The sequence below is a fragment of the Pantherophis guttatus genome, chromosome 8 (genome assembly GCF_059756535.1).
Source record: "Pantherophis guttatus breed Tessera chromosome 8, ASM5975653v1, whole genome shotgun sequence".
NCBI lineage: Eukaryota > Metazoa > Chordata > Lepidosauria > Squamata > Colubridae > Pantherophis > Pantherophis guttatus.
The window spans coordinates 28,244,326-28,270,784 of NC_142070.1; the positions used below are offsets into that span (position 1 = coordinate 28,244,326).

At 40.7% G+C, this 26,459-nt stretch overlaps 2 protein-coding genes across 13 annotated transcripts in view; one reads left to right on the plus strand and one right to left on the minus strand.

Annotated features, from left to right (window-relative positions):
- Positions 1-26,459, plus strand: part of LRBA (LPS responsive beige-like anchor protein) — a 359,129-nt gene that overhangs the window by 182,928 nt on the left and 149,742 nt on the right. For 9 of the 12 annotated variants that reach the window (XM_034442710.3, XM_060686876.2, XM_034442712.3 and 6 more), the window contains exons 39-40: positions 6,673-6,819; positions 9,233-9,369. In XM_034442710.3, the coding sequence (XP_034298601.2) occupies positions 6,673-6,819; positions 9,233-9,369 (284 nt within the window). Of the gene's footprint in view, positions 1-4,805; positions 4,855-5,587; positions 5,689-6,672; positions 6,820-9,232; positions 9,370-26,459 lie in introns of those variants that run through there. The other 3 variants (XM_060686879.2, XM_060686878.2, XM_087874514.1) reach the window with 3 other exon arrangements.
- MAB21L2 (mab-21 like 2) lies at positions 12,184-17,079 on the minus strand. The gene has a single exon (XM_034442718.2). The coding sequence runs from the start codon at positions 13,849-13,851 to the stop codon at positions 12,772-12,774; it is 1,080 nt and encodes a 359-aa protein (XP_034298609.1). The 5' UTR covers positions 13,852-17,079; the 3' UTR covers positions 12,184-12,771.

A 26,459-nucleotide genomic window follows, 5' to 3' on the forward strand; every position in this document is an offset into this window, starting at 1 on the left:
CTAAAAGAATAGCTGTCTTAATCTCATGTCTTAATCACATAAACATTTATGTTTTCAAGTCTGCTGATTATGACCTGTGGTTTTAATTCTGTGGAGCACAAATTAGAGCCTTGGTATGTGCTGTTAAATTGCAAATATTGTGGCTTGAAATCAGAGTTGCTTTTTGTTAAAGAAAAGACAGTTTCCTGGAACTTCTGTATTCCTCTTCATTATATTCAGCACCTTAATCCCAGAATTGGAATTTCTTGGCATCAGTGGCCTTCAAAGGTATGGGTGGGAAATACTTGTCTCATGAAAGTGAACTTTTTTGTGTTTGAGTTAGTTACTCAAAGCCAATGATTTTAAAAATGTAAGCTATTAGAAAAAATCAGTCCATCTGTTTTATTTGCTTGGACACAAAGTTAATTTTGGTGCACATTTGACTACTCTGGTGGCGTTATTCTGTTTATATATGCTGATTTATTAGCTAAACAGCCATACACCAAAATTGCATCAAAATTATGAAATAATTTAAAAGAAAAGCAAGTAAACTGCAATCCTTCATGACCAGTATATGTATCAGAGATCAGATTTATATCATAAATCTATATGATATAGATTTATATATCATATATGTTACTTCATCATTCAGCATTATCTACTAGCTTCTGATGGCCATTGTACATCTAAAAAATTTACAACCATAATAAGATGTTTCAATAAACTGGTTTCATAATATCTGACCTATAATTGCTGATTGAAATAGGTGAAAGAGGATGCTGTCAAATGGCTCAATAAACTCAAGATATCACTAATGATTATAATTTTTATTAACTTTTTTTGGCCTTCTGTTCAGTTATGTTGGATTCTCAGAGGGTGCCTGGAGAAGTCCCTGTAGTTTTGGGGGGAAGGTTTTTCAGGAGTGGTTTGCCATTGCTTCCTTCCTAGGAGAGACTGATTGGCTCAAGGTCACCCAGCTGGCTTTATGCCCAAGGTGGATTTAAAGCTCACAGTCTCCCAGTTTTTAAACTGATGGCTAACTACTATACAAAACTGATTCTGATTAATAATATACTTATTAACATGAATGTTGTAGATGTAACTTCAATGCCTGAGAGCACTTAGAAGGGGTAAGGTAAAGAATATTATTATATCTGTCTGTTATCATCATTGAAGTGACAGCAAGTTGTCAGCTTGAAGCAGTTTAAATGCTTTCTATGTGGAAAATAAAAGATATTATAAAAATATTTAGCCAAGAAAGCATCTGCAAGCATTCAGAAATGATGATGGGAAATATTTAATCTGTATTTGGACATTTAGGACATTAAGCTTTGCCATGACTTTTTATTGACACAAAAGACATGAAGTAGACCCAGTAAGGTAAATTAGAATCTGTTTTTCCCAGCAAAAGAAAAGCAGACCAATTTGAGAAAATGGATTCTGTGATTCCTCCTCCTAAATGTTTTTTTCCAACCAGATTTTAAGTCAGCAGACTTTCAAGTGGGTCTCAATAGAATCCCAGAGGAGTTCCAGTTGGAGAAGTGCATTTTTGTTTGAACAGAAGCTTCACTTATTGAAGGGTCCAGTTATCCAGAGATTTGTAGGATGATGTCATCACCATGAAGATAACAATTCTATCTCTCCCTTTCAAATGAGTAAGGAGAACTATTTATGTGTGCTTCACAGCTTCTGGAAGCATTGATATGCCGGATCCTAACAAACAAATCAAACTATAGTAATTATAGATAAAACAGAAATACTGTGGATAGGCACTGTTTAGACTGAGCAAACTAGATTTTAGATAAAGTAGAGCATTTCCTGAAAGAACAAGCATGTAGCTTTGAAGAGCATGATTCCAACTTGTCACTAAAGACATATATGACTTCACTGGCATGGTCAACTTTTCAAAACTGGACTGGGATAAAATGTTCTCATTAATCCATGCCATCATAGGTAAACAGTGGGATTACTGATGATTGTTACGCTTCTCTTGAAGACAATCCATAGCTGCAACTGGTGTTCAGTTGCTAAGCAGGGCAGCTAAATAGAATCATGATAGTGATTGCTTGTGTGCTACTGAGTCTATGTTAAGGGATTGGCCTCAAGCCAAATACATTTTAGAAAATCTACTTTTTCAGTGCAGCTTGAGTCATGAGATCATCTGGGAGAAATCTGTTGTAGGATTGCTCATAATAGGATGGCCCAGAGTGGAGCTTATAAAGCATGTTGCAATTGTGAACATCTTTCCCAAGGAAAGTATGGTTAATACCATGCTTTCTACAGAGAACAACTGAATATTTACCTGTTGATCAGGACATTTGTAGGTACAAACTGCTTTTAAGTGAATAATTGAATTGTATTTTATAGTCTTGTTTTGCAATAGTTTGTTTAATTGTTTTACCTCATCTTTGAAATTCTTATTATATACCATTCTGGCCTTCTTTGAGCAGAATAACAGCAGTAATCACATGAGTGATTGTGTAGGTACCATAATTTTATCTTATAAATAAAGTGGGGGTGTTTTTGAAGTCGTGATACCTAAGTAGGCTGTATTTTAGACTGAATACCCATTGATTTTTGCCTTGAGTTATTACTGCCACTTTACCGATGATAGTGGAAAAGCCAAAATGCTCATACGGTTGGATAAAGTACAAGAAGTAGTGTTTTAGTCACATCATATCTGTAAGCATAGGTAATATATAAATCCTTATTCAGGCATTTTTCAATAATGTTTTAAACCTCAGTACCATAGGCAATTGATTATCAAATCATCTGTTGATATTTGTTAAGTGGCAAAAGATATTAGAATTTTTTTTAGCATGTATAGACAAGTTTACTAGAATTATTCTTGGAAAAGGTGGCATCCATTTTGATTTCCTAATTTAACAAGTATGAAAGGAGTTGCTCAGCTTTAAATAAGTCTAATTGAGATAAAGTTTTATAAGTCACAAAATGATATTTTGTGTCAAGTTACAAACAGCATGTTAAAATTTACAAACATATTTGCTATCTGCTTTATTTTTATTTTTTGCTGTCACTTAATTTAAAACAAAAATTCATAGAAAGCAACTAGACTACTGAGAATTAAATATTAGTGCATGTGTATTTTACTAACTTAAAATCCTCAAGGGAGAGTTAATTACAGGAAAACCTTTCTAAATATCAACTGCATATTTTCCATGACAAGGGGTTTTCAACTTTCACTGAATAAGTCCAGAAGTAAGTTTTCATGGTTGCTACTGGTAAACAGATTTGCAAAAATATGAAAAAATATGGAATATATTTAAAAAAGGCTACATTTTAAATTGAACTTAGAATTTGAAAAGCTAAAGACGCAGATTCTAAATTGATTTGCTTTATGTATCGTGTTAATAGTTTCATTTGAAATTTCTGTTCACATGCTTACAGACACAATTAAGTTTATATATGGCCACGAGGGATTGCCTTCCTCTCTAAATGTTTGCAGATTAAAGGTTTTTAAAAATAATTCCTTGGAACCTTAAACTGTGTATGGCTGTGATCAAAACGTAATCAGCTTTGGATAGAAGCTGGCTGGCCAGGATATGTTTGACATATGTTTCCAAAGAAGATGGAGGCCAGTATGTTGCTTCTTCTACAACACAAACTAAAATGGTCTATACTTTTTCAACTCTTTTCTCTATTAGAAATCCAGATAAGTTTCATGTGTTCTGTAGCTGTATCACAGCAGATAATATATAAGTAGTGGATTGCTGCCTCCTATCTGTTTCCTGTTGTCAGCATTAAATACAAAGAAAATATATTTAGCGGTGGAACAATAGCAATGCTGAGAACAAAATCAGACTAATAGGTCATTCATTTATTACAGTTGCAGAAGTTAACTCATTTAATGCATTTTGAAGTAGAATTATTTGAACGGAGGGCTTTGTCTTCATATTAGCCTTTACTTTTGTTTGGAAAAACTGGTAAATTTTTAATTTTGTGATAATGGAGTAAGAAAGTTAGTCTTCCTGAAGCTGGTCTTTTCCAGTTGTATTAGATCCCCATCCTCATTCCCAGGCAGCATGGCTTTTACGAGAGTTATGGGAGCTGACATCCAACCTATTTGAAGGTCAATGGGTCAGAGAAAGATGGTATAAAGGCGCTGGCCGTACTTAGACTAAAAGTCCCGTTCATTTCAGTAGCCTCATTCCTTATAATTAAATTGTGTTTTACTGCAATTTTAAGAACGAAGTGGGTTGCAGCCTAACTTTTTCACATCCTTTCACTTTGAGTCCGCACAGCATTAAAATCATGCAGATTTCTCCTCATGCTCATCCTCCCTTTTCCCTTTCCATCCTGCATCCTTTGAAAATGCGCGTGTCTATATTCTGCGCGTAAACCCACCGGTTTCTAAGCGATTTCTTGTGCTGGAGTTGAGCTGTTAATAACTCCTTCTGCAAAGGAAGGCGCTGCTGAACCCCACCGCTGTGTCGGTCCCCCCCTACCCCCCTCCTCTCTCTCTCTGTCGAGGCACTGTGGCCGTATCTCCTCCGGCGCAAGAGAAAGTCCCGCTGAGCGCCGTTTTGATGGAGCCGCGCTCATACATCGCAGCCTCCGCTTGAACGCAGGAAGGCCGCGGGTACGTTCCCGCTTACTTGCCCTGAATTCATAGTGCAGAATTTCGAGGAAGCCGGTACGGCCGACTGGTGGCTCCGCTGGCTAGCCGTGCCGGAGCGATCTGAGCGCTTTGTGTCCCCGGAGAGCTTCTTGGCCGGGCGATGCCGCCGCTTTCCTAACTCGGTTCTGCCGCCGCAGCCAGGCGGAGTCTCTTAACAATCTGCGCGTTCCCCTGGAGCCTCCAGATCCTAAGCGCCTTTTTAAAAAGAGAAATCTGCCACGTTGCCTTCCGTGTAGGTATGTTGTTGTTGTTGGTTTTGGTTTTTTCAAACCTTTTTTAAAAAATCCTTAAGTTGCCTTGGGTGACTCGGTTGGTATGATATTCTCAGAAACGGGGAGCGCGTCTTAAAATACCTTGGCCCTGAGCGTGCCGCTCCAGAAGGAGAAGAAGAAGAAAGCGAACTGTCATTCATTCTTGCGCTTGGGGACAGGCAGCCTCTGCTGCCGCCTGTAACGCGGACCAATGTCGCCAAGGCGGCGCCAGGGTCAGCCTGCTATTTCCCCAATAAAGGTGCGTTTCACACAGGCTTCGTAGCTTGAAAGGCACTGAGGGACTTGGATCCCGAGCTGCCTTAAGTTCTGCGACAAGTTTCAATTTCTATCCTCCCGTAGCCGCCCTGGAAGGAGAAACCCCGGCGCCTTTAGGAGGAATATCAGGCCCCAAAACTTTGAAATAGTGCCGCCTTCGCTTTCTGCCTTCTCCCAGCAACTTCTCAAAAGAACCGATTCCACTTACAGCTGAACGCGTCTCCACCCGCGAGCGCGCGCAGAACAGCCGATTCCAACTTCGGACTTTCCGCTTTCCACGCGCGTGTTTTTTTCTTACGGTCCTTTGGCTGCTATATAGGCACGCCTGTATAGATTGAAGCCTCACGGCGCGCTCTAAAGCCACGTCCCTGGGAGCCCAGTAAGCATTGAGTAAGTCCCAACACGTAATAATGGGCTTTCGTGACCTCATCCTTTTATCTCTTGGTTCCGCAGAGGGAGGATCAGGCCCATGTTTCGGTGGTGTCCATGGACCTGCGCCGTGCCTATTGGCTAAGATCTGGGAGGAGAAAGAACTAGATTGGGGTGACAGAATCAGTATCTTGGCAGTAGCCACTAATGTTATTTCTGGCTAGCTGCTGTCCCCCCAAAAGGGAGGGGACGCAGCTGTGAAGCCAGCCCCCCCCCCCCACAGCCCTAAAGCAATCTCTGTGAGGATTGTGAGCAAGAATGTCCCCTTCAACCAGCATATTCTCCTACCACTGTCCTCACAAGGAGAATGTTCCAGAAAAGATGTGCAGCTTCTGTATTATAAAAGGAAGTGTGATGATGGTGAAGAACAGGGAGGTTCAAAGCCCATTTTGTTAATAAACCTACCCATGTTCAGTTTAAATTGCAGCCTATTTCCCTGCCTGACTCCCCAAAATCAGAATTTCTTCATTTTTATACAGACATTGGTCTAAATATTGTATTGGTTTAAATTCATTGAAATCCATGAAGCTGAAGTTTTGCTGATGTCTGTTGTTCTGGCTCAGTATGAATCTCCTCCACTAACTTCCATTAGGCATGTTTGGCTGGTTTGTCTATCTGCCAGCTTCCCTCTTGAGAATGGCGCTGTGTGTAAAATCTCCTTCCTCTGCATAGTCTTTGGTAAGGTTCTCTACTAAGCTTGATGGGATCTATTGCCAGATATATGTTACAGCTATCTTGTGTCTCCAAATACAAGCCAGCTACTTTCCTGCAGCCTTTAACTTTTTTTTTTTTTTTTTTTAAATCTGCTTACAGGTGTTTCAGTGAGTGAATAGGAGCCAGGGCTGGAAATGAAACAGGTTGTTTGCTTTGAATATCATGTAACTTGGTTTAGAGCTAGTTGTGTGTTTCACTGAATTACAGCCATCACTCCCTCCTTCCCCAGTATTAAAACAGTTCACCAGACTATTTGACTCTTTCCCAGGTAACTTTCTTTCTCCATCCTAAGTCTTCAGGGTGTATATAAGCAAGGCTATTCCTCCTCCCACCTTCTCACTGTAACTGTTGATAGCTGACAGCTATGTTTCTCTTTCATTTCAGCTCCAGATGAAGATGTACTTGTTAAAGGAAAACAGTCTATCAAGAATCAGGCTTTAGGAAATCAGAATTCAGAAAGTGAGATTCTCCTGGAAGTCGATGATGATAATTTGTCATCCATGGAGGAGAAAGAACTTGAGAATTTAACTGGTAATTTCTGCTATTTATATTCTAGAATCTCTGTACTGGTTTAGTTGTACCTTAGTAATACCATTTCTGCAGTGGCTGACATACAGTACACACACACACACACACACACACACACACACACACACTTACATACTTAAGTACTAGAGGCTTCTTTCTTCCTGATGAAGTTATTTTCTGTCCATAAAAAATAACTTTCAAATTACTGCTTTAGATTCTGTTTATTGAGGACTTGTGATACAATATTTCAGATATGCACATTTGCTTTTGTGTACCTAATATTTTTTGGAGGGGATAGCTTTTTCTAGGCATTTTTCTAAACCGTAAATCCCAGTGTTCCAATATATTATACCAGGCTTGACAATTAATCCGAAATCTTTGCTTAATACTCGTAAATCATTTGGTAACTTGGCTCCCTTTCTGCAGCAATCATGCCAGTCATACTATATTTTCCTTTTTATTTTTTAAAGAAATGGAAAAAAGGATATGTGTTACTATAGCAGATTTGTGCAGTTTATAAAAAAAAGAAGAAGAAGCAAAAGCAACTTTTTCTGCTTTGAGGTTTTAAGTATGTACCTAATTTTCTCTGGTCTTGAACTGAAAATTAGATGCTACTCTTTTTTCCCCTTTTACTTCTATAAAAATACATCCAGATATATATCGTGATTACTCCCCAAAGAAGAATGTTATTTGTTGGGTTAAATTCTGCTTCACTGAAAGTAGTGGATATGAGCTTATTGTTCATTAGGCAACATCTCTCCATAGCATTTTGCATTTTATTCTATTAATTGAATCATCAGCTTAGCCTCACAATAAAGTAATACATGAAAATGTATCTCATGCCAAAATAATATTCTAGTGATTAAAAGCCAGCACAATTTATCTGGCTCTTATAGGAGCTACTATTCAACAGATTTTGCCGGAGCACCCAATCTGATCCATGTCTATCTATCCTTTCCCACCCCATTCTACATTCATTACTTCTGCTAATACATTCATACTGTAATAGAGGTGAAAGGGAAGTTTAATTATATAATCTTGACAATGGCAATAGGATTAAGAAGTAATCCTTGCTAATAAAGTACTGCAGGTTGGAAATGAAGTTGAAATTGTCAGGGGTTTTCAACAGGACCTGAGGTGCCCTGGCTCTTGCAGCTGTCTCCTTGGCCTGTAATTGAATGTCTGAAAGTGATTGAAAAAATGTTATTTCTTCCCAGGATTACATGCTAATGTACAGAGGGCAAAGGGAGACAGCAAAAGAACACAGAGCTGCTTATTTCATCCATTTGTGGGAATGAGCTTTGGGAAATCACGGCAGTCGTGCAGCTCTCAGATGCCCATCTGCAAACACAATGTATTTGTACACTGGGAATAGAGGGCAAAGCTGCTCCGATCAGAACAGAGCATCTCTCCCATTGTCCTACTGGCACACATTGAGATTGATGCAAGATTAAAGACTATCACAACCTCCAACAATTGACAGAAATGACAATTCATCTGGATTTTTGGGGAGGGCAGTTATTCACCCATTGATTACCTACGTGTGCACACCTCATCTATACCCACTTTATTAATGCAAAAGGTTACGTGTCACAAATACATTTTACAATTTTTTAAAACAAAGGCCAGGATGATAAATATTCTCTTTGTTGCTCTCAGAATTCCCTGTTTATAAACCACTAAGATGACAAATATAATCCACTTTCCTTCTCTGGATCCTGCTTTATATAACACCCTGCATATTGTTAGAACTGCGTCCAGCCTATTGTTTTGAGTAGTACACTGATCTGCTTCTGTGATAAGCCCTGTGGAGATGTGATTATTCCAATAAAAATGCATTCAAATGGAAACCAGTGCTCCAGCTGTTTAGTCCCACAGTCCCTGAGCTGCACTAGCCATGTATGGATAGCTTGAAACATATTTAACTGACAGTTGAAACACAGTATCCTTTTCAGTTTCTAGCACTGTATATTTAACTTTTAAATGTATGTCTTGGCTGTGCATAGCAGGGAATCATAGATTTTTAAAATAGGTCCTTCCTTCTTTCCTTCTTTCCTTCCTACCTACCTACCTACCTACGTACCTACCTGAGGCATTTGGTTCTGAAGCATTTCAAAGTTTTCAGGAGTAGAAAATGAGATGATCTAACAACCATCTAGATGGGCATACGTAATCACTTCCATTGCTTGCAGCTGTACTTGTTCAAATCTTTGGCAACCCAGCAGTGCAACAAATGCATTGCATGTGTTCTTGGAGTGTATATAAAAATGTCCTTTGTTAGAGGCAGCTTGTTTTGTAAAGGGTGGGCTGTATTGATAGAATAAAAGAAGTAACATGCATATGTGTATTTAGAAAATGTTGTGCTTGTTCTTCAGATTATGGCAAACAAAGTGTGTGCTTTCCTTTTCTTTTCTAGGTCCTGTTAGTCTATGTACACCAGCTCAGCTCGTGGCCCCTTGTGTAGTAGTGAAAGGCACTCTGTCCATCACCACCTCTGAAGTGTATTTTGAGGTAGATGAAGAAGAACCCAGTTTTAAGAAAATGGATCCCAAGGTAAGAGATCTCTGACTTTCACTCTCCCTCCTTTTAAAAGACAAATAATAAGTAATCTTTCCATCCAGGCTTTTCTGTCTATTGACTAAGTTTTTCAGTCCTTGATTTAGCCAAAGTCGAGTGCTCATATATGTGAGTCTATTTAAGTATGAAATATATTACTTCTAAGAACCTTTCTTAATTACCTCAAGGCAGAACCCTCCAGGGAGATGCCTGAAATACAATTGCTTGAAAACAAGAGAATGGGTAAAATATCTTAAATTAGCAGTACTGCCCCTTGATATCTGTGTTTTGGCTTTGAATGTTAAATAACATTTTGTTCTGAAAGCATGATTTTTTTTGACATTTGTGCTGTATTGTTCTCCTTAAGCTTTTCTTAAATATACTGTAGTCTCCAAATACAAAAGTGAATTCCATTTCATTACTTCACAAAGGAGCATTTCTGTTTATAAATTTAAACTTATTTCTTTAAAATATTCACCATGTTTTTCATATTAGAAAGTATTACTGAACATGCAGTCTTTTTAAAGATGTGCTTTATTATAGAAATAATTCTGTTTGTTTTTTAAAATAAGAGTGATTTGCAGTGCTTTCTTGAAGAAAATGGAACACAAAACTGAATGATCTGATGTATGCAGATTATGTCTATATAGGCAACTGTTACACTAACTCCTGCAATTTTATTGTTCTCTATGAATATTTTTACAATATGAATAGTATCATTTATGAAATTTTTAATATCTAGTAGAAAGTAATTCTGAAACTTTTTTTTCAAAAAATACACTTTTATATAGCATTCCACTAGCTAATTTAAAATTATAAACTTACAAGAAGCATGTAAACTTTTCAAGATAAGAGTAGTGTGCATATAAGAGCTTCAGTTTAACTGCAGTTTATTTGGGTGCTAATTTATTCTAAAAGTAAATATGCAACCATCAAATAAAGAGGCAGAATACTTAATTTACATTTACCTCATTGTAGCATTAGAAACTTCAGTATACATTGTTTTAGACTAAACTATATGTATTTCCCTGCTGCTTTGAAATCACTTCTCTCCTAGTAAGAGAGAAGTAAACTGGCATTCGGTTTACAATATTACTTTAAAAACAATGTGAGCCAGACATCTTAAACTGATGGTAGTCATAGAACGTTAGAAAAGCAGTCAACTGTATTAATTTATATGGAAATTGGGAAATGTTTGTGCTAGTGATAGTAGGATAAGCATCAAGCTGTTGAGTTCTCCTTGTGGAAACTTTCTAAATCTTTAGTTGTTTGGGTTATGAAGTCATGCAGTAAAACAACATTGTTTTCTTACAACCCTGGCATTTTCCCATGTCCTTTCTTTTTCTTCCCTCCCTCCTGTTTCCATATGCTGTGGATAACTAAAACTTGAGTAGCCACACCCCTTCTTCCAGTACCAATCCTGCACTTGCTTCAAAGCCTCTTTAATTAATAGGGTTTCCCAGTTTGATCAATTTAATTTGTCTGTGTATTTTTCTAAACTCTGGGAAGGAAAAACCTTGTGACAGGATTTTTGAAGTAAAGCAGCTGGGGATATTGTTGTTACTGATAGCATCAAAGTTTATATTCTTACTGAAAGCCTGTTCCTAACAAGATTCTTGAATTCTAGAGCATAGCCTTTATTCTGGGCTAGTGGAATGGCTGGTGGAGCATGTATGAAAACTCAGTTCATTATAAGCCATTATCAGATTCGAACCATTTTCAGCATAATGATGTACTTATCACATTTGGGTTTCTTTAGCTTTGTTTTTTGCCCCAAAGCAGATACTGCACAAATAAGCACATTGGCATTCAAGCAGGAAATATATGTTAGACCTTTATCAATGCACCAAAACTAAAACAATTTTTCATTTTCAATTTAGACTGTTTTTAGGCATAATGTTTATATGCAAAGACTAATCAACCTTTCCAAAGTATTAAAAAAAAAATCACAAAAAATTTCTGTGACAATTTATCTAAATAAAAAATGAAAGTAAGTTTTTTTGGGGAGGGAAACAAAAAATTCATATCTTTGTAAGGCTGCAATTCCCTTCATATTTATTTGGAAGCAAGCCACTTTGATGCCAGTGATAAACTTGCATAGGTTCAGGATGAAGTTAGAAAAATTCCAGTAGTACAAGGCCGCTATAGATTAGATAAATATGCACATCAAAATTTGTTTGTACAAAACCTATAACTCTCACATTTGACTCCTTCAGAAGAGAGAAATCATATTTAAAACACATGAAAAATCCTTTCTGAATGAAGATCATTGTAATATGGAAATCAGTGTCAGTTGTCCTGGAGAATGATCCTTAAAAATGGTTCCCATCTTGTTCCATATGCATATGTATACATTTGGCAAAACTATATAAGAATGAAAATTTCCTAGATTTCCTAAATTATATATTTAGGGGTAATTTTACACAGCCTTGAAATTAATGTAATATTGAATATTATCTCTGTGCTAGAAAAGGCAGAAGGATAGATAAGTGAAGAAAGAAAGAATTTATATTCTACAAAGAAAGGGAAGTTATATCAACTTGTAATAAAATTTAAAAACTAATGGCTGCCTGGTGGAAAAAAATAGCTCCGTAAGGCTGCAGAGTTGTTTTACAACAGAAACACTTCCCTATTTGGATAATTCGTTTGGTATCAGTTAGAAACATTCAAAATACTTGTTATAATTTGTAAGTGGAAAATCTATTTTAGTTGCCCTTCTGCTTTTCCTATTTTCTGCTTAAAAAGTAAAGTTCTTCCGTACAATCACCTCTTAATTGCCGATGTTTGGAATAAAGAGACACGAAGGCAATGGAAAGTTAAATTCGATTTTTTTTATTTTTTTTATGAGGTTTCTTAACTGTTTTCAACAAGTTCAAATTTAAGCAAATGGTGGGAAGGAAAAGAAGTGCATATAGTCTGTCATTGGCACTGGAATATACATTTAGCACCAGTAAACTTTTATAGCGGTGACTTTTTCTTTTCTTTTTTTTCTCTTTCTTTTTGGGGATTCTGATTTTTTTTTTTTCGTCTTTTAATTTATTTTGTTTTCTTTCCTCACTTTTTTTAAAGAAAGAAAATCGTACATCTAGTTAAATAGCGTTGTTTTTCACTTGGTGACAACATTCAGGCAAACGGACAAGAGAAAAGAGCGACGGAGAGAAGGCGGGGGGGCTCACACACACACACACACGGAAGAGTCAGGGCGGGGAGGGGAAGAAATGTACCTCGGGTTTCGCTCGGCTGCCGCCAAGTCCTTTCACTGCCGGGAGAGTCTTGTCTTTTTAAGGACATTTTAGGAAAAGGGGAGCGGAGGAGCAGCGCCGCCGCCGCCGCCGCCGCCGCGCCTTCAGTCTTGGGGCCCGTCCCCCTTCCAGAGTTTGCAAAGGAGCCCCGGGCGCCCTATAGCTTGTCCAGGCTCTTGGGGTTGGTGAGGATCTCCCGGGCCAGGCGCCAGGTCTGCTTGGCGGCGCTCTCCAGGGCCGAGTGGGGCTTGCCCTGAAAGAGGTCGAGGTTGGGCAGGAAGTAGTGCGGGCAGCGGCGGCACTGCAGGCAGGAGATGAGCTGCAGGAGGATGCCGTTCAGGCGGTCGCCCAGGCAGGCCTCGTCCCAGTCGGTCTCCCGCGGGTGCTTCTCGCACTCGTAGAGCAGCAGCGTCTTCATGTGGTAGTTGTTGAGCGGCTGGCCGGGCAGCTCGAGGTGCCGGTCGCGCAGCGTCTTGAGCACCGAGAGGCACTTGTTGCGGCAGCCGCCCAGCAGCAGGCGGTTCTCGGCCTCGCCGAACTGCAGCACCCAGGCGTCGCTCTCGGCCGAGCTCTGCTTGCCGGTCAGCGAGTAGCATTCCTTGGAGAGCAGGTTGAAGCCCTCGGCCTTGACCTCGGCCACGCGGTTGGGTCCCGGCCAGGGGATGTGGGGCAGCGGCCACTGGGCAGCGCTGCGCGGCCAGATGCCGGTGCACTTGAAGGCGGGCGTGATCTGCACCACGTAGCGCTCGCGGATGCGGAGCTTGACCTCGCTGGTGTCGGCGATCATCTTGACCACGTCGCGGTAGCTGCACTTGTCCACGGCCTGCGCCACCAGCGTCTGGAAGCGCGAGCGGATCTTGCGCGCCGACAGGTAGCCCGAGGCGGTGATGAACTCCACCCACAGCGACATGCTGCGCTTGCGGCCGTCGCTCAGTTTGAGGACGGCGCAGCCCGGCAGCGAGCCGTCGTCCACGAAATTGAAGACGCCCATCTGGTTGAGGTAGAGCACCACCTCGAACTCGGTGGGCGAGATGACCTCCAGGCCCTCGTAGCGCGCGTCGATCTCGCTCAGCGAGCTGATGAACCGCGGCTCCTGCACTTCCACCTCTTTCAGCACGTCGGAAACGACCTTGCACACTTCGCGGATGGTTTTGGCGATGGCCGCCTTGCGGGCCTGGCACCGCTCCGTGTAGTATTTATTCAGTTGGTAGACGAGCTTGGCTTGCGCGGCGATCATGTTGGGGCAAACGTCCGGGCTGTACACCGGGCTCTCGCAGTACGTTGACGGATCCAACGCCGCAGCCGCCGTCTCCGTGCGCGCGGGCAGAAGCCAAGCCCGCTTCGCCCGGTCGCTGCCACCGCCGAGGAGGACGAGAGGGAGGACGGGAGACCGTCGGAACCCGCGCTGTCGCCGCCACCGGCGCAAAAGTTTGGCGCTTCCTTTACATCGGAGCTGCGCCCGGTTGTTGGCCTGCTCAGGTTCGAAGGGGCTTCAGTTCTTCATTGGAAAAACTCGTTCCTTCTTCCGTACTTGGGGGGATTTGACTTGCCGCAGCAAAAATGTGAGCTCGGGGGGCCCAAATTCTGGATCGACGGCGCGGACGAGAGGGGAAGCCGAGGCGTCCGTTCTCTTTCCCTTCTCTCCTCTCGTCTAGTTCAGGCCGCGGCAGCGCCGCTTTGCTCTGTAGCGTTGCTTTTCTTCCGGAGGCCTCGGCTGAAGAACTCGCCCAAAGGCAACCTTTCCGCCGCTGATTCCCGGCCTGCTCCTCGTCAAAGTTCTTAAGTTTAAGTCCAGCTTTAGGCCCCCTTCGGGATTTCCCCTTTGTTAAAAAATTGATTACAGGTAAACCTTCCCTTTTGTTCCGAGTATATTGTCTTGAGCAGCAGGAAGGAGTGTGCGTGTGGATGCACTTTTCCGCTTTCCAGGATTTCTCTCACCCCCTCCCGCCGCTTTCCGTTTCCTTCCCCCTCCCACTTTTGGAGCTGGATGCAGCCTCTCTTATTACTTTCCTGCGCCTCGCGTCCTCTCCCGGCGCGGACGTCTGGAGGTCTCTGCCTTTGCGGAGAGGGTCGTTTAGTTTATGAATGGTCCCAGGGCCCTGCTGAAGGGAGGCGTGGCTCGGGAATCCTACAATCGCCGCCAGAGCTGTCAGAGGGCCAGCCAATCGCTGGGCCGAGCCGCCTACACGGCCGCTGCGGGGCCCGCCACGATTGCAGATGCTGAGGAAGGAGGCCGGGAAAGAGAGAAAGAGACTGGAAAGATGCTTAAGGCACAGGCGTTGATTTCATGCACGTCTGTGGAAACGAGCACGCACCTTACCCCGCTGTACCCTATTTCCCAATTAGCCGAAGGCCAGGAGAGAAGGCACCTCGGTCCTCCAGAAATGGGAGTGAGAGAGAGAGAGAAATTAGGAAAAGTTGCTATTGAAGACATTGCTGTGAATAGTAATGCAAGATCTCCACTTATGCTCCTGGGGATGCTCAAGATGCAAATCGGGGGCTTGCGGTCCCAGTTTAGACTGAAACGGATCGTTCTACAACGGATAGCAAGACAGATTAGCAACCTATTGAACATGGCGGGGAAGGAAAAACGTATGAAGGAAGAAGAAAAGAAGGAAAAGCGTAGTTTTCACACATGAACACACACAGATTTACACAGTACTACTTTTCCAGCAGGACCGTTGCGATTCCTCTCTAAATCTGTTGCTGCTCAACAACTCCAGCATTTGTAAAAATGAACCCAATTATAAAAAACAATTAGGACCCTTGATTATCCAACCTGAACAGTGTTTCGCTTAAAATTAACGATACCGTGCAATACGCCTAGTATACTGTTGCAAAACAGTAGATATGGCTTAATATTCTATCACTATGAAAAAGAGGTTTCGAGTTTGAAGTTTGGCACGTTATATTATTGTATTTCTAATTACAAGTGGAGTTCCTGCTGGACTCCAGCCAGTGATCTCAGAAGCAATTGTTTAACAATTATCACATTTCAGTATCTCGAGATTTATTAGTTATTTTCGTCCCGAAGGGCTAAGACAAATATTTATTCTTAGGTACCAGTGTAAGCGGGTCAGCCGGGGCTTCCACGCAAAAAGGTTTGTGCTTAATCGTAAATAAATTGTAAACTATTTTAGAGAGAGGGAGAGCTAAGTGAAAGCACTGACTCTTTTCTGAGAAAAAAGTTCATTCACCACTAAACCCACCCACCCCTCATTCCAGTAGATACTTACAGAATTCTTTAATATTTTCGGCTAATCATCAGTGTAAAATAGCCTACGTATGAGTAAGATATATCTTATTTTCTAGTTGGGCGCTAAATAGGTGACAGACGGGATTTGTGTGGGCACAATTGTATTTCACTTAAAAACAGCGAGATTTTCGGATCTCGGCAAACAGCAACAACAATCATTTTTAGCCGCTTTGCTGCAAGTCTTTGTTCTCTCCGAGGGGCTTGGAAATAAGCAATCCTGTGTTTCTGGGATTTGGGGATTGTCATGATTTGAAGAAGAAGTGAGGCCTCAAGCCTTGCCTAACCCGTTATCTTCTCCGTTCATTCATCCCATCGGGTGTTAGAACTGAGTAGGACCCAGCGGCTGGGTGGGGGCCGTGGGCCACCAGTGTTCTCCACGGGACCAAGTCTTATTTGGAAAGCGCTCCATTGGCAAGGCGGCGCACCGGTTGCTCCCAACGATCCGCCCCCACCACCATCTCTTCGTTCATTCCAATGCTCTGGTCCCCGTCCGGTTGCTTCTCGAGCTTTTTTTTTGAGGGGGGGGCGTAAAGAGCGGGCTTCCGCCACTTCTGAGGTTGTCTGTGGAGCGGGCTAATGGAGAACTGGGTAGCCCGAATCGAAAACCGGGATTGGGACCGGAACGAGAGGGCTTGCGGGAGGCCGTAACCTTCTGCATCCCGCTAGAAGCCGTCGATGGCTGTTGTAGAGTAGCCTCTATTTGACTTGTCCAGTCCAGCTGCAGCCGTCTCATGTGTCAAGCAGTCGGACCTAGTAGCTGTTGTAAAGCAGGATTTGTTTCCAGGCGAGTCTTCGCTGCTCGTCTGCTTTTCCCTCTATTTTTTATAAGTTTCCCCTCCCCCCCCCAAATCTTTGCCGACCGACGGACCCAGGTTGCAAGATATAGTTTAAAATCTTATCCTTCCAGAAGTACAGTGAAGAGTAAAAGAGCCTTGGTAGTACAGTGGTTTAATGCACCCTGTTATTAACACAGCTGCCTGCAATTTCTGCAGGTTCGAATCTTACCAGGCTCAAGGTCGACTCAGCCTTCCATCCTTTCTAAGGTAGGTGAAATGAGGACCCAGTTTGTGGGGGCAATAAGCTGACTTTGTATAAATATACAAAAGTATGAAGGCTATTGCTTAACGCATTGTAAGCCGCCCTGAGTCTCCGGAGAAGGGCGGCATATAAATCAAATTAAAAATAAAATAAATAAATAAATAAATAAAAAAAGTAGAAATCCGGGAATTGGGAGGGGGGCAGGCACAAGGCTGGGGAGGGGAGAAAATGCTTAATCGACGACATCCCGTCTTTTGGCATAGGCTAGTTTGCGCCCTTGGAACCCGCACCTTTCCAGAGAGGCCAAGGAAGCAACCCCGGCCAAGCCTATAAGGGCCCTGCGCTCTCGCCTCCACCTCACTCCGCAGCCGCATCTCCGCTGGTCGCGCCTGCTACTTAGAGAGAACCCCCGTCTCGGTTTTCCCAGAGCCGAGTTACGCTCGACGAGCCGGTCATCCCGAACCACCGGGGCTCCTGCCAAGGAGAAGACGCGGGTTGGCAGCTTTAGCTCGGCGCCAGCCGCCTTTCTATTCGCGGGCCTCGAGTGGATCCCTGCTGTTCTCTCGGTTTGAGGCTTCCCCATCTCTCTCGCTCTCTCCCCGCCGCCCCGTCTGAGGTCGATGCTCTTGAAAATAATAAATCAGTTGGGAAACAAAAGCCGCTCGGATTTATGGTCCGAAGCGCTAATTAGAAACATCATTTGAGCAATAAACTTAAACACTTTCGAGCAAATAACGCCTGCGGAAAAAGAGGGGAAGCGAGCCAGGAAGCTGGTCCTCGCCTACTGCGGCCGAGCCCTGGCGGCTTTAAGAGCCCGGGACCTCGCCGGTGACGGAACTTTTAAGGGAGGACCCTGAGAGGGAAGACGGAGGGTTGCGGGCATCTGTCGAAGAAGCGAAAGGCTGCGGAAAAGCCGTCCCGCTCGCCCTGGCCTCCCGGGAATCGACGCGTCCGTCAGCAGCTCCTTGTTGGGATCTTAGTCCGCCTAGAGGAGCTGAAGCTCCTGCTGGCGTGCAGGCGAAGGAGGCGGCGGGCCAGTGCCGAGTGAGCGCAGGGTCTCTCTGGGTTAAAAGCCACTTGGAGGCTTCGGCCGATTGATCTGCATTTCCTCCCGTTACAATCCGTCTCATCGGCCTTGAGTTAATGAGGCGGGGGAAAGGCGCGATCCCGGAGCCCTGACGAATTCATTAGGGAGGCTGCGGGCCATTTTCTTTGAGGGTTGAAAGTGCGGGTTGGGTTGGTCTAACCAACTCTCCAGCCGCGCAGGAATGCCTTTGCCCTTTCCTTGGTTTTCCCAGCGACCCTCCCTCGCTCCTTTAAGACCGGCTGAGGAGGGGTAGATCTCGTCCTTGGCGTTGAACTGGCCGGGGAAAACCCGCTGGAGAGCCTCGAGGGCGGGAGAAGAGAGAAGGGCCGAGGAGCCGGGAGGGGCGCTTTCTCTGCTGTGCACGTGGCTTATCCTCGTAAAGCAAATGGGAAGGAGGGGTTCTTTTTGTTGCCCTCCTGGAGTGGGAATAGCAGAAGGACGTGTCTTGCCCTCTGTTCAGCTCCAGTTGGCTTTGGATTTTTAACGTGCCTCCTTCTCCGTGTGTATGTACCAAGCCAGATCTCCATTTCTGGAGGCTGTTTCTAAGCAACTTTTGCCTTAAAGAGAAAGGAAGGGAACCGACTTTGGACTGTGGACAATTCACGTTCTCCCTTTGAAGAGATGGCTGAATATCCTCTTCACTCAGGAATTAATGTGATACACTTTTGGGGTGATTGAGCTGTGCAGGTATAAATATTCAGCAGCTCTAACTTAGAAGCATTTTTGGCTTACTGAAAATTAAAATGAAGCAGAGCGTATATCTTCCAGACAGTTAGCTTAATTGTTACTCCCTTTTTAATTTTCCAGGAGATCTTTTAACCTTGTTGCTTAAACATTCTCTGTGCTTCCATTTATAGAAGAACAGCCTGGGAAAAGAATGGGTGGCTTTTGCCTTTCATTTTCATACATTCCTACTCTTTCGATGGAGCTAAATGGCTGCAGAGTATAAATTGGAAAAGGTGCAATTCTGGATTGTGTTTCCCAATGGTCAGACTAAATGAATGGGTCAAGCTCACAAGTTCAACAGAGGAATTGCAGCTATTAACCCTGTTTCCATTTGTAGATGGATCTTGGTTTTCCCTTGTGCTCCTGGACGGAAAGCTCTGCTTATTAATGGCTCTTGTGTGTGTATTTCCTTTTGCAAAAGGACCTTTTTTATTTAATTATGAATGAGAGATTTTTTTAAAAAGGCAAGTAATACCTGTACACACACAAAAAGGTGAAATGTGGATGGCCCGGTAATTAACATGACTGCCCAGTGATTTAGAATGCTATATTTATGGGAAGGTTTCTCTTCCTTCATTTCCCTGCAGGATTGTTTTGTTTCACTGATATATTGCCTTTCCCTGATATCAGCATTAAGGTCTTTGAGGTAAAACTTTTATGATGCTTGTGGCTAAACACTGTCTTTATTTATATAATTGATGTAATTGTTCATATAATATCTTAATGACCGTGAGCTGAAACATTATACTTGGAAGTGAGTCCTACGGAAATTAATCTGTCTAACTTCCATAGAAGGGCAATTTTCATGACTATGAATTACTTGATACACAAGTTCATATTTAACTTTAATGAAGGTAGAGATCCAAATATTTTAGTTGCATATGTTTCCATATACTTGGGATAGGATTGTTTCTTTTTAAACACTTGTAAATTACCATAGTTCACAATGTGAGCAAGTTAACTTCAGTTATTTAAAGTCTACCAGAATTACTTTTCAATGAATTTACAATATTTCCAGAATAAACTACTTTTTAAATTCTAGTTTATTCGTATATGGTGTATAATTATGGAGATAATGGAATTACAGTGTATTTCTATACATGTATATTATTAAGAGGATCTCAGTTTACAGCCATAGCCAAAATGGTGCTTGTTCTAATCAGTTAATTTGAAATAAATGTGGTATTTGATATTATCTCCATATTGTTATATAATTATTGTTTATTATATTACCTTTTAAGCCATGGATTGCCTGTTAGTCTGATTTACGCATGATTGCAGGCTTTGTGGATTTTTCAGGTTTTCTAATGACTTCAGCAGTGCTTATTTTACATTGAACAAACAGTAGCTGTGATATGTGAATAATAACTTAAATGTATATATTTAAATAAAAGGGGTATATTTTTAGTATGCTTCTCATTGCTTCGTTGCTGTATTTTTTAGGAATATTCTCTATGAAGAATCTTATTACACAAATCACTTATTGGATTGTTCTATTCTGCTAATAGACAGAGCTGTAGAAAGTTGCATTTATGGCAAGTCTTTGATTAAAAGACTTGAAATGAAATATTTCTGAACTGATATAACGTTTTTATTATATTTGAACAAAAACCTGTGTTAGCCTTAATATGCAGTAAAGTAAAACACTCAAAGAAATGATTTTAATATTTTGAAATGAAATAACTGAGTTAGTCAACAAAGATTTAGGAGTGATAATGTATTTGAAAGAAACTACATTTTGCATGTGCCAGTGTTATAGGAACCCCTAATATCTTTGGTGATATTAAATAAAGAGAGTTGAAAATGAAATAATCATAACCTTATAAAAACTTACCTATCTTTTAAAACTGTATTACAATAATGAGATGAAATACCTGTTCACCCAAATAAAATACAGAAGCTGTACGTGCAGTTTAATTTTGGAGAGTAAAGGGCTGGTGGAAACTTTTCTGTCTTCAGTATCTGAAACCACGATGTAAAACAGCTGTCTTGGGCTATGTATTTAGTGGTTATGTCTGCCTGCTTCTTTTCTGCATCTCTCACCCCCTGCCCTGCACTCCAAATCTTCTTTTATTATCTATGGATTCTAAGGAGCCTTTTTTCTTTTCTAACTGGTTTTGTCTGCAGCAAAAGGTTAGGTTGGGTGAGTTTAAATCTACTGCAGATAGAGTGAAAAATCTTTTGATCTATGGCTATGACTGTTTCCAAATGATTTGCTTGCTGGGACTGGACACTGTCCATGCCTTTTCTCTTCAGTATCTGATAGGCACACACAAAGGATGTGACATGCTACCAGATGCATAATTAATCATCACTACGTCTGTTGGGTTTTTTTTTTTTTTTGGTTGTTATTACTCAATTAAATCTATTTTTGTAATTACTATGCATTGACATGCACCCCAATGCATATTTTTATTTGTAATTTAATACATTTATTTAAGTGTTCTGTAGAATTTGTGGCCCAAGCCACCTAAAATTGAGCTTATTGTATTTCAGTGGAAAGACATGTGCTTTAATCTCCTCCACTGAATTTTGATCATTAAAAAAAGTTTTACTTCCCTTTTTTTGTGCTCCGTTTCTCCAAATGAATTATTATATAAATTTAATTGTTTATCTAATATAATTTTTGAAAGGAACAGTTGGCTTAATTCTGCCCAAAAGCAGTTGTATAGTAATGTAATTTGGTTGTTCTGAAACATTTTAGTTTTCTCTATATTATTTAAAATACTGGGTTTTATTTGAGGGTAAGTTGATACAGTCATCTTTACTGGATGCAGCAGTGTTACATTTTTATTGTTGTTTCTTCCTTTTACTCCAGCATAGCCTTTTTTTCACATACTCAGTTGTCTTGAGATGCTTTCTCTACTACACCTTCAGGAGCTACTACCGTATTTTTCGGAGTATAAGATGCACTGGAGTATAAGACGCACCTACCTTTTTTGGTGAGGAAAAGAAGAAAAAGAAATCTCCCTCTGCCTCTGAGCAATTTTGCCTGTTTGCAGCAAACAGCAAACAGCCTGCTTTACTTTCATTTTCGTTTTCAGCATAGCTTGATTAGCACAAGGGGGAAAAAAATCTGCTCCAGCAATTTACCTCTTTGCAGCAAACAGCAGAGCCCTGCGCAAAACAGCTGAGAGCAAATCAGCTGAGAGTCGGGAGGCCGATCCAATCAACTTGTGCTAATTAGGATGTGCTGAAGCTGAAAGGAGCTGTTTTTTCTTGCTGTTTGCTTGCAAGGAGGTAACTGCTGCTAGGCAGAGGCCAAAGGGTGGGGGCCAGTGGGTGGGCGGAGCTACATTCAGTGTATAAGACGCACCTAAATTTTCACCCCCTTTTAGGGGGGAAAAAGGTGCGTTTTATACTCTGAAAAATACGGTAGTTCTTTGCCAGGCTCAATTAAGATACCAGGTCTAAACATTGAAGTCAAAGTATCTCAGGGATGCATCTCTTATATGTACCTTCTAAGACATTCTGATTATCCTTGCAGACCTTTCTTTGAGGACTAGCCAGGACACTTACTTTCTTTATTACAGTTGTTTATAAAATGACATGCCTCCCAAAACAAGAGAGTAATAGGGTAAAAGCAAGGATGCGTAGTGTTTTGAATTCAAATCCATAAGGGTGCTTTGGACTCTAATCACCTAATCTTGAGAAAATGTGGGTTCAGGTTAAGGACAGACGGACTGGGTACAGCAGTGTGCTTTGGAATGGGTTTGGTATGTGGTCTGTTTTCTTGGCAATTATTTCGAAGTGGTTTGCATTGTCTTTTCCTGGATTATTTTATTTTTTACTTTACAATCTTGCTAAAAACCTGGTGTTCTCTGAAGTGACCCATCCAAGCCTAACCCTCCATAGCTTCTGGGTCTACACAAGGTAGTTACATGCTTCTACCTGCTCAGATTAAAAGCAATATAAACAATAATAAAGATAAAAATTACAGTTTTAATACAAAACACTACTTTAATAATATGGCATTTCAAATTCTATGATCCTTTCTAGAGAACAGTAGTGCTTGTCACTTGCCTTTTCATTGTCTTGAGGGATCTTTCCCAGAAAAACATAGATGATAATGGTCTGGTAGAAGTGAGGGTGGGAAAGTCAACATGGAGCAAGCTCTTGTGATATTGGTTGCCTATCTACATTGTTTTCTTCTCAGGGACAACTGGCTACATGGAAAAAGATCATCTTTCCATCTTAGGATCTGCTTGTAGAATCCTTTCCACATAGACTCATATCTGGCATCTGTATTGATCTGTTTTCAGTATGAGGCTAAGACAATCTTCTCCAACAATAAATAGCAGACTTTAAGTGACTGTATCCTGGGCTAGTGTTTCATGAATTCTCCTTATATTCAGAATCAGGATAGGGCTGGAAGGGACCCTAGAGGTCTTCTAGTCCCACCCCCTGCTCAAGCAGGAGACCCTATACCATTTCAGACAAGTGGCTGTCCAGTCTCTTCTTAAAAATCTCCGGTGATGAAGCACCTACAACTTTTGACTGCAAGCTGTTCCACTGGTTAATTGTCCTCACCGTTAAGAAGTTTCTCCTTAATTCCAGGTTGCTTCTCTCCTTGATTAGTTTCCATCCAGTGTTTTTTGTCCTGCCCTCTGGTGCTTTGGTAAATAAGTTGACCCCCTCCTCTTTGTGGCAACCTCTCAAATACTGGAATACTGCTATCGTGTCACCTCTAGTCCTTCTTTTCTCTAGACTAGCCAAACCCAAATCCTATAACTGTTCTTCATATCTTTTAGTTTCCAGGCCTTTAATCATCTTAGTTGCCCTTCTTTGCACTTTTTCCAAAGTCTCAACATCTTTTTTGTAATGTGGTGATGAAAACTGGATGCAGTATTCCAGGTGTAGCCTTACTAAGGCTTTATAAAGCGGTACTAATACTTCACATGATTTTGATTCTATGCCTCTTAATTCATTATTAATGTATTTAATTGTACTTACTCTTGTTAATGTTTTGACAGTTTAAAACTGTTTTTTTAATTTGCTACAATAAATTTAGTTCTTGGGCAGATTATTAATTATTATTGCTTAATAGTTACAGTCAAAATGTATACACATATATTTGTGAAGAAGAGCCCAGGCAAGAAGCTATCTGGCTCTGCTAAGTAGCGTAATTAACAAGACACTGGGTCTTCTTCTAGATTTGGAGACCATGACAATAGTTTTTCCTGAAATACTGAGGTGAGCAAATCCTGGGAAGAGCAGAGAGGAATCTGTACATACAGTGCACCCAGATATAAGCAGTTACTCCTTCTGCATCCTTGGGAACATGTAGAAACTCCTCAAAATGCTATCAGGGCTCAGTTGGATTGCAAGGAAATGGCTCATATTTTATACTGACCATTAATATCTTGAAGAGAGCTACCTAAATGTCTGTGAAGATTCTCAGTCATCCAGGTCATAGCAGCTTTGAAAAAGCACCTTTGAGACTTGAACAGAGCTATTTGTATTCTAGTTCAAAATAGTGTCTATTAAGTTAGAACATCATAGTTGGGTCTTGGTAGTTTTTGAACATTTTTAAAAAATTAAATAGTCCCATGTTTTCTGTATTGCAAGGTAGATTACTACAACTATATGAAATAAAGTAATGGCCTTTTGTAAGCAAAAGATCAGCTTAAAATGTAGGTGCTGCTATTGTTACAAATAATTGGCATTCTATTTAAATTGTCGTCCTATACATACTCTTCCGGGAATATGTCTTATTTAACTCTGTGAGATTTATAGATGAGTATACATGCAAAGGATTGCACTATAAATAAAGTAGCTAAGAAATAAACAGCACTGAGCTCAGTGGATTTTACTTTCAAGTAATTCCATATAAGGGTGTAGTGTAGATTAGCAAGTTTATGAATTTGTTGCAGCAAAAATCTAATGTACTACTTGTACTGTTTATGGAAAATAGTGTCAATTTAACATTTCAGGAAGACAATAACATAGCTGTCCTATGCATTAAGTTTTACATAATCAATATGTTTAACGTATTTTAATTGTAAGCTCACTACAAATTGAAGAATAGCTTATTCAAAAGTAATAGAATATAATTCCATCCCTGTCTTAATAATGAATTTTGAACATTTTTTCAAATAAAAGTGCAGCTTTCATATAACTGTTTCTTGAAAGAAATGTCAGTGAAAGTTCTTACCTTTATGTTTCACTTGTCAACTTTTAAAAATTATATTTCTTTTCACTTATATAAATAATATGTTGAATTTTATGGTCTTTTGCCTGACATTGTTTCTTTTAAATTTTAATTATAAATATATAGTGATTTATCTTGATGCACATGACTATATTAATGGAGAAAGTGCCTTCCATGATAAATCTTTAGGACTTTTCAAAGTAACAGTTTGAACATGAAAATTGAAAGTTTGTCACCGTTAATGGAATTTTAATTCTGCCATCTCTTCCTAGGGAAATAACATGAGGCAGTCTGTGGACAACCAAAATGCAAACTTGGTAGAAAGGAACTTGATACAGTTAAGACCTTTTGTGAATTTGTTTTATCGCACTTCACTTAAAAATTTATGAGGAGGGCAACTTAGTGGTGCTTAAGTTGTGTGTTCCAGGGCTTGCCCCCACTGATAACACCCTTGCTGGCGTGAAAGTGCAATGCAAATTATGACAGTTACAACCTTCTGTTTTGTTTAACCTGTCAATGAATTTCCTGACTCATTGTAGAGGGCAGTGGTGTGTTCAACCAGTCCATATTCCCTTAAACTTAAAAGGTCAGTTTTCTACAGGCAAGCCTAGTCAGAGCCTAATTGATGAGGAGGGTAGCAAGACAGAATTTACTGTTCTGTTGGCTAGTTTCATATCGTTAGGTTGTCCTGAAAGCATCAGGCAGACACAGCCTCTTTCATGTAAGTGCTGACCCTAGACAGGAGCTGACAATCAAAGGAAGCAGCCACAGGAACCAGTGCAAGTACGCTATTGATTTTTCAGTTAGGTCTAAGTAGTTTGTAGTATGGGTAATGGGGGACAAAGGCAGGTATGTCATTATCAATGAGCTCCAGAACAGTAGCAACAAGCTTCCCTCATATTTCCTTCAACACTGACAGTATGCATCCAGAAGTGGTCAATAAATTGCCCAACCTTTTGCTGACAAGCGATTTGGAAAGAATGGGGGCTGGGGCAGTTGGGAATGGGAGCCAAAGAATTAAACTTTTTTGCTTGGACTTAGAAAAGAGAGAAGGAAAAAAGAAGCTAGGAAGATCTTGGTGTCAGGCCTTGCAAATTATTAGGCTGAATTCTTTGTAGAATAAATATAATGTAGGCAGTGGATTACAACATCTATTTGAAGTTTATGTGAAGTTAAATCACATTGTCATTTTGTGCTTTGCAGAACATCAAATGTAAAAGGGAAAACTGTAATTTAAATTTTCAGAGGGACAATGTCGTATGGAAGTTGTTATGTTACTATGGTTTAGATATATATGGAGCTAAGGTTATATTGAATATATGCATGAAGTCATTATTTTGCCAATACCAATAAATAATAACTTGTAAATAAATATAGGTTAATATATAAACATTTCATAGAGGTATTATATTTAAAACACCTGAAATAGTTTTTATTAAATTTGTTTAGTGTGCACTAAACTACAATAGTAACACTGCTATCATATATAAATTGAAATTTATCATATGTCTGGAAAATATATTTTTTAACAAAATGAGATTTACTGCATTTAATTGACATAATATCTTATCTTTCTAGCTCACTGAA

What these genes read in the sequence shown, in the direction of transcription:
- MAB21L2 (XM_034442718.2), bottom strand. Translation starts at nt 13,851, where the DNA reads ATGATCGCCGCGCAAGCCAAGCTCGTCTACCAACTGAATAAATACTAC.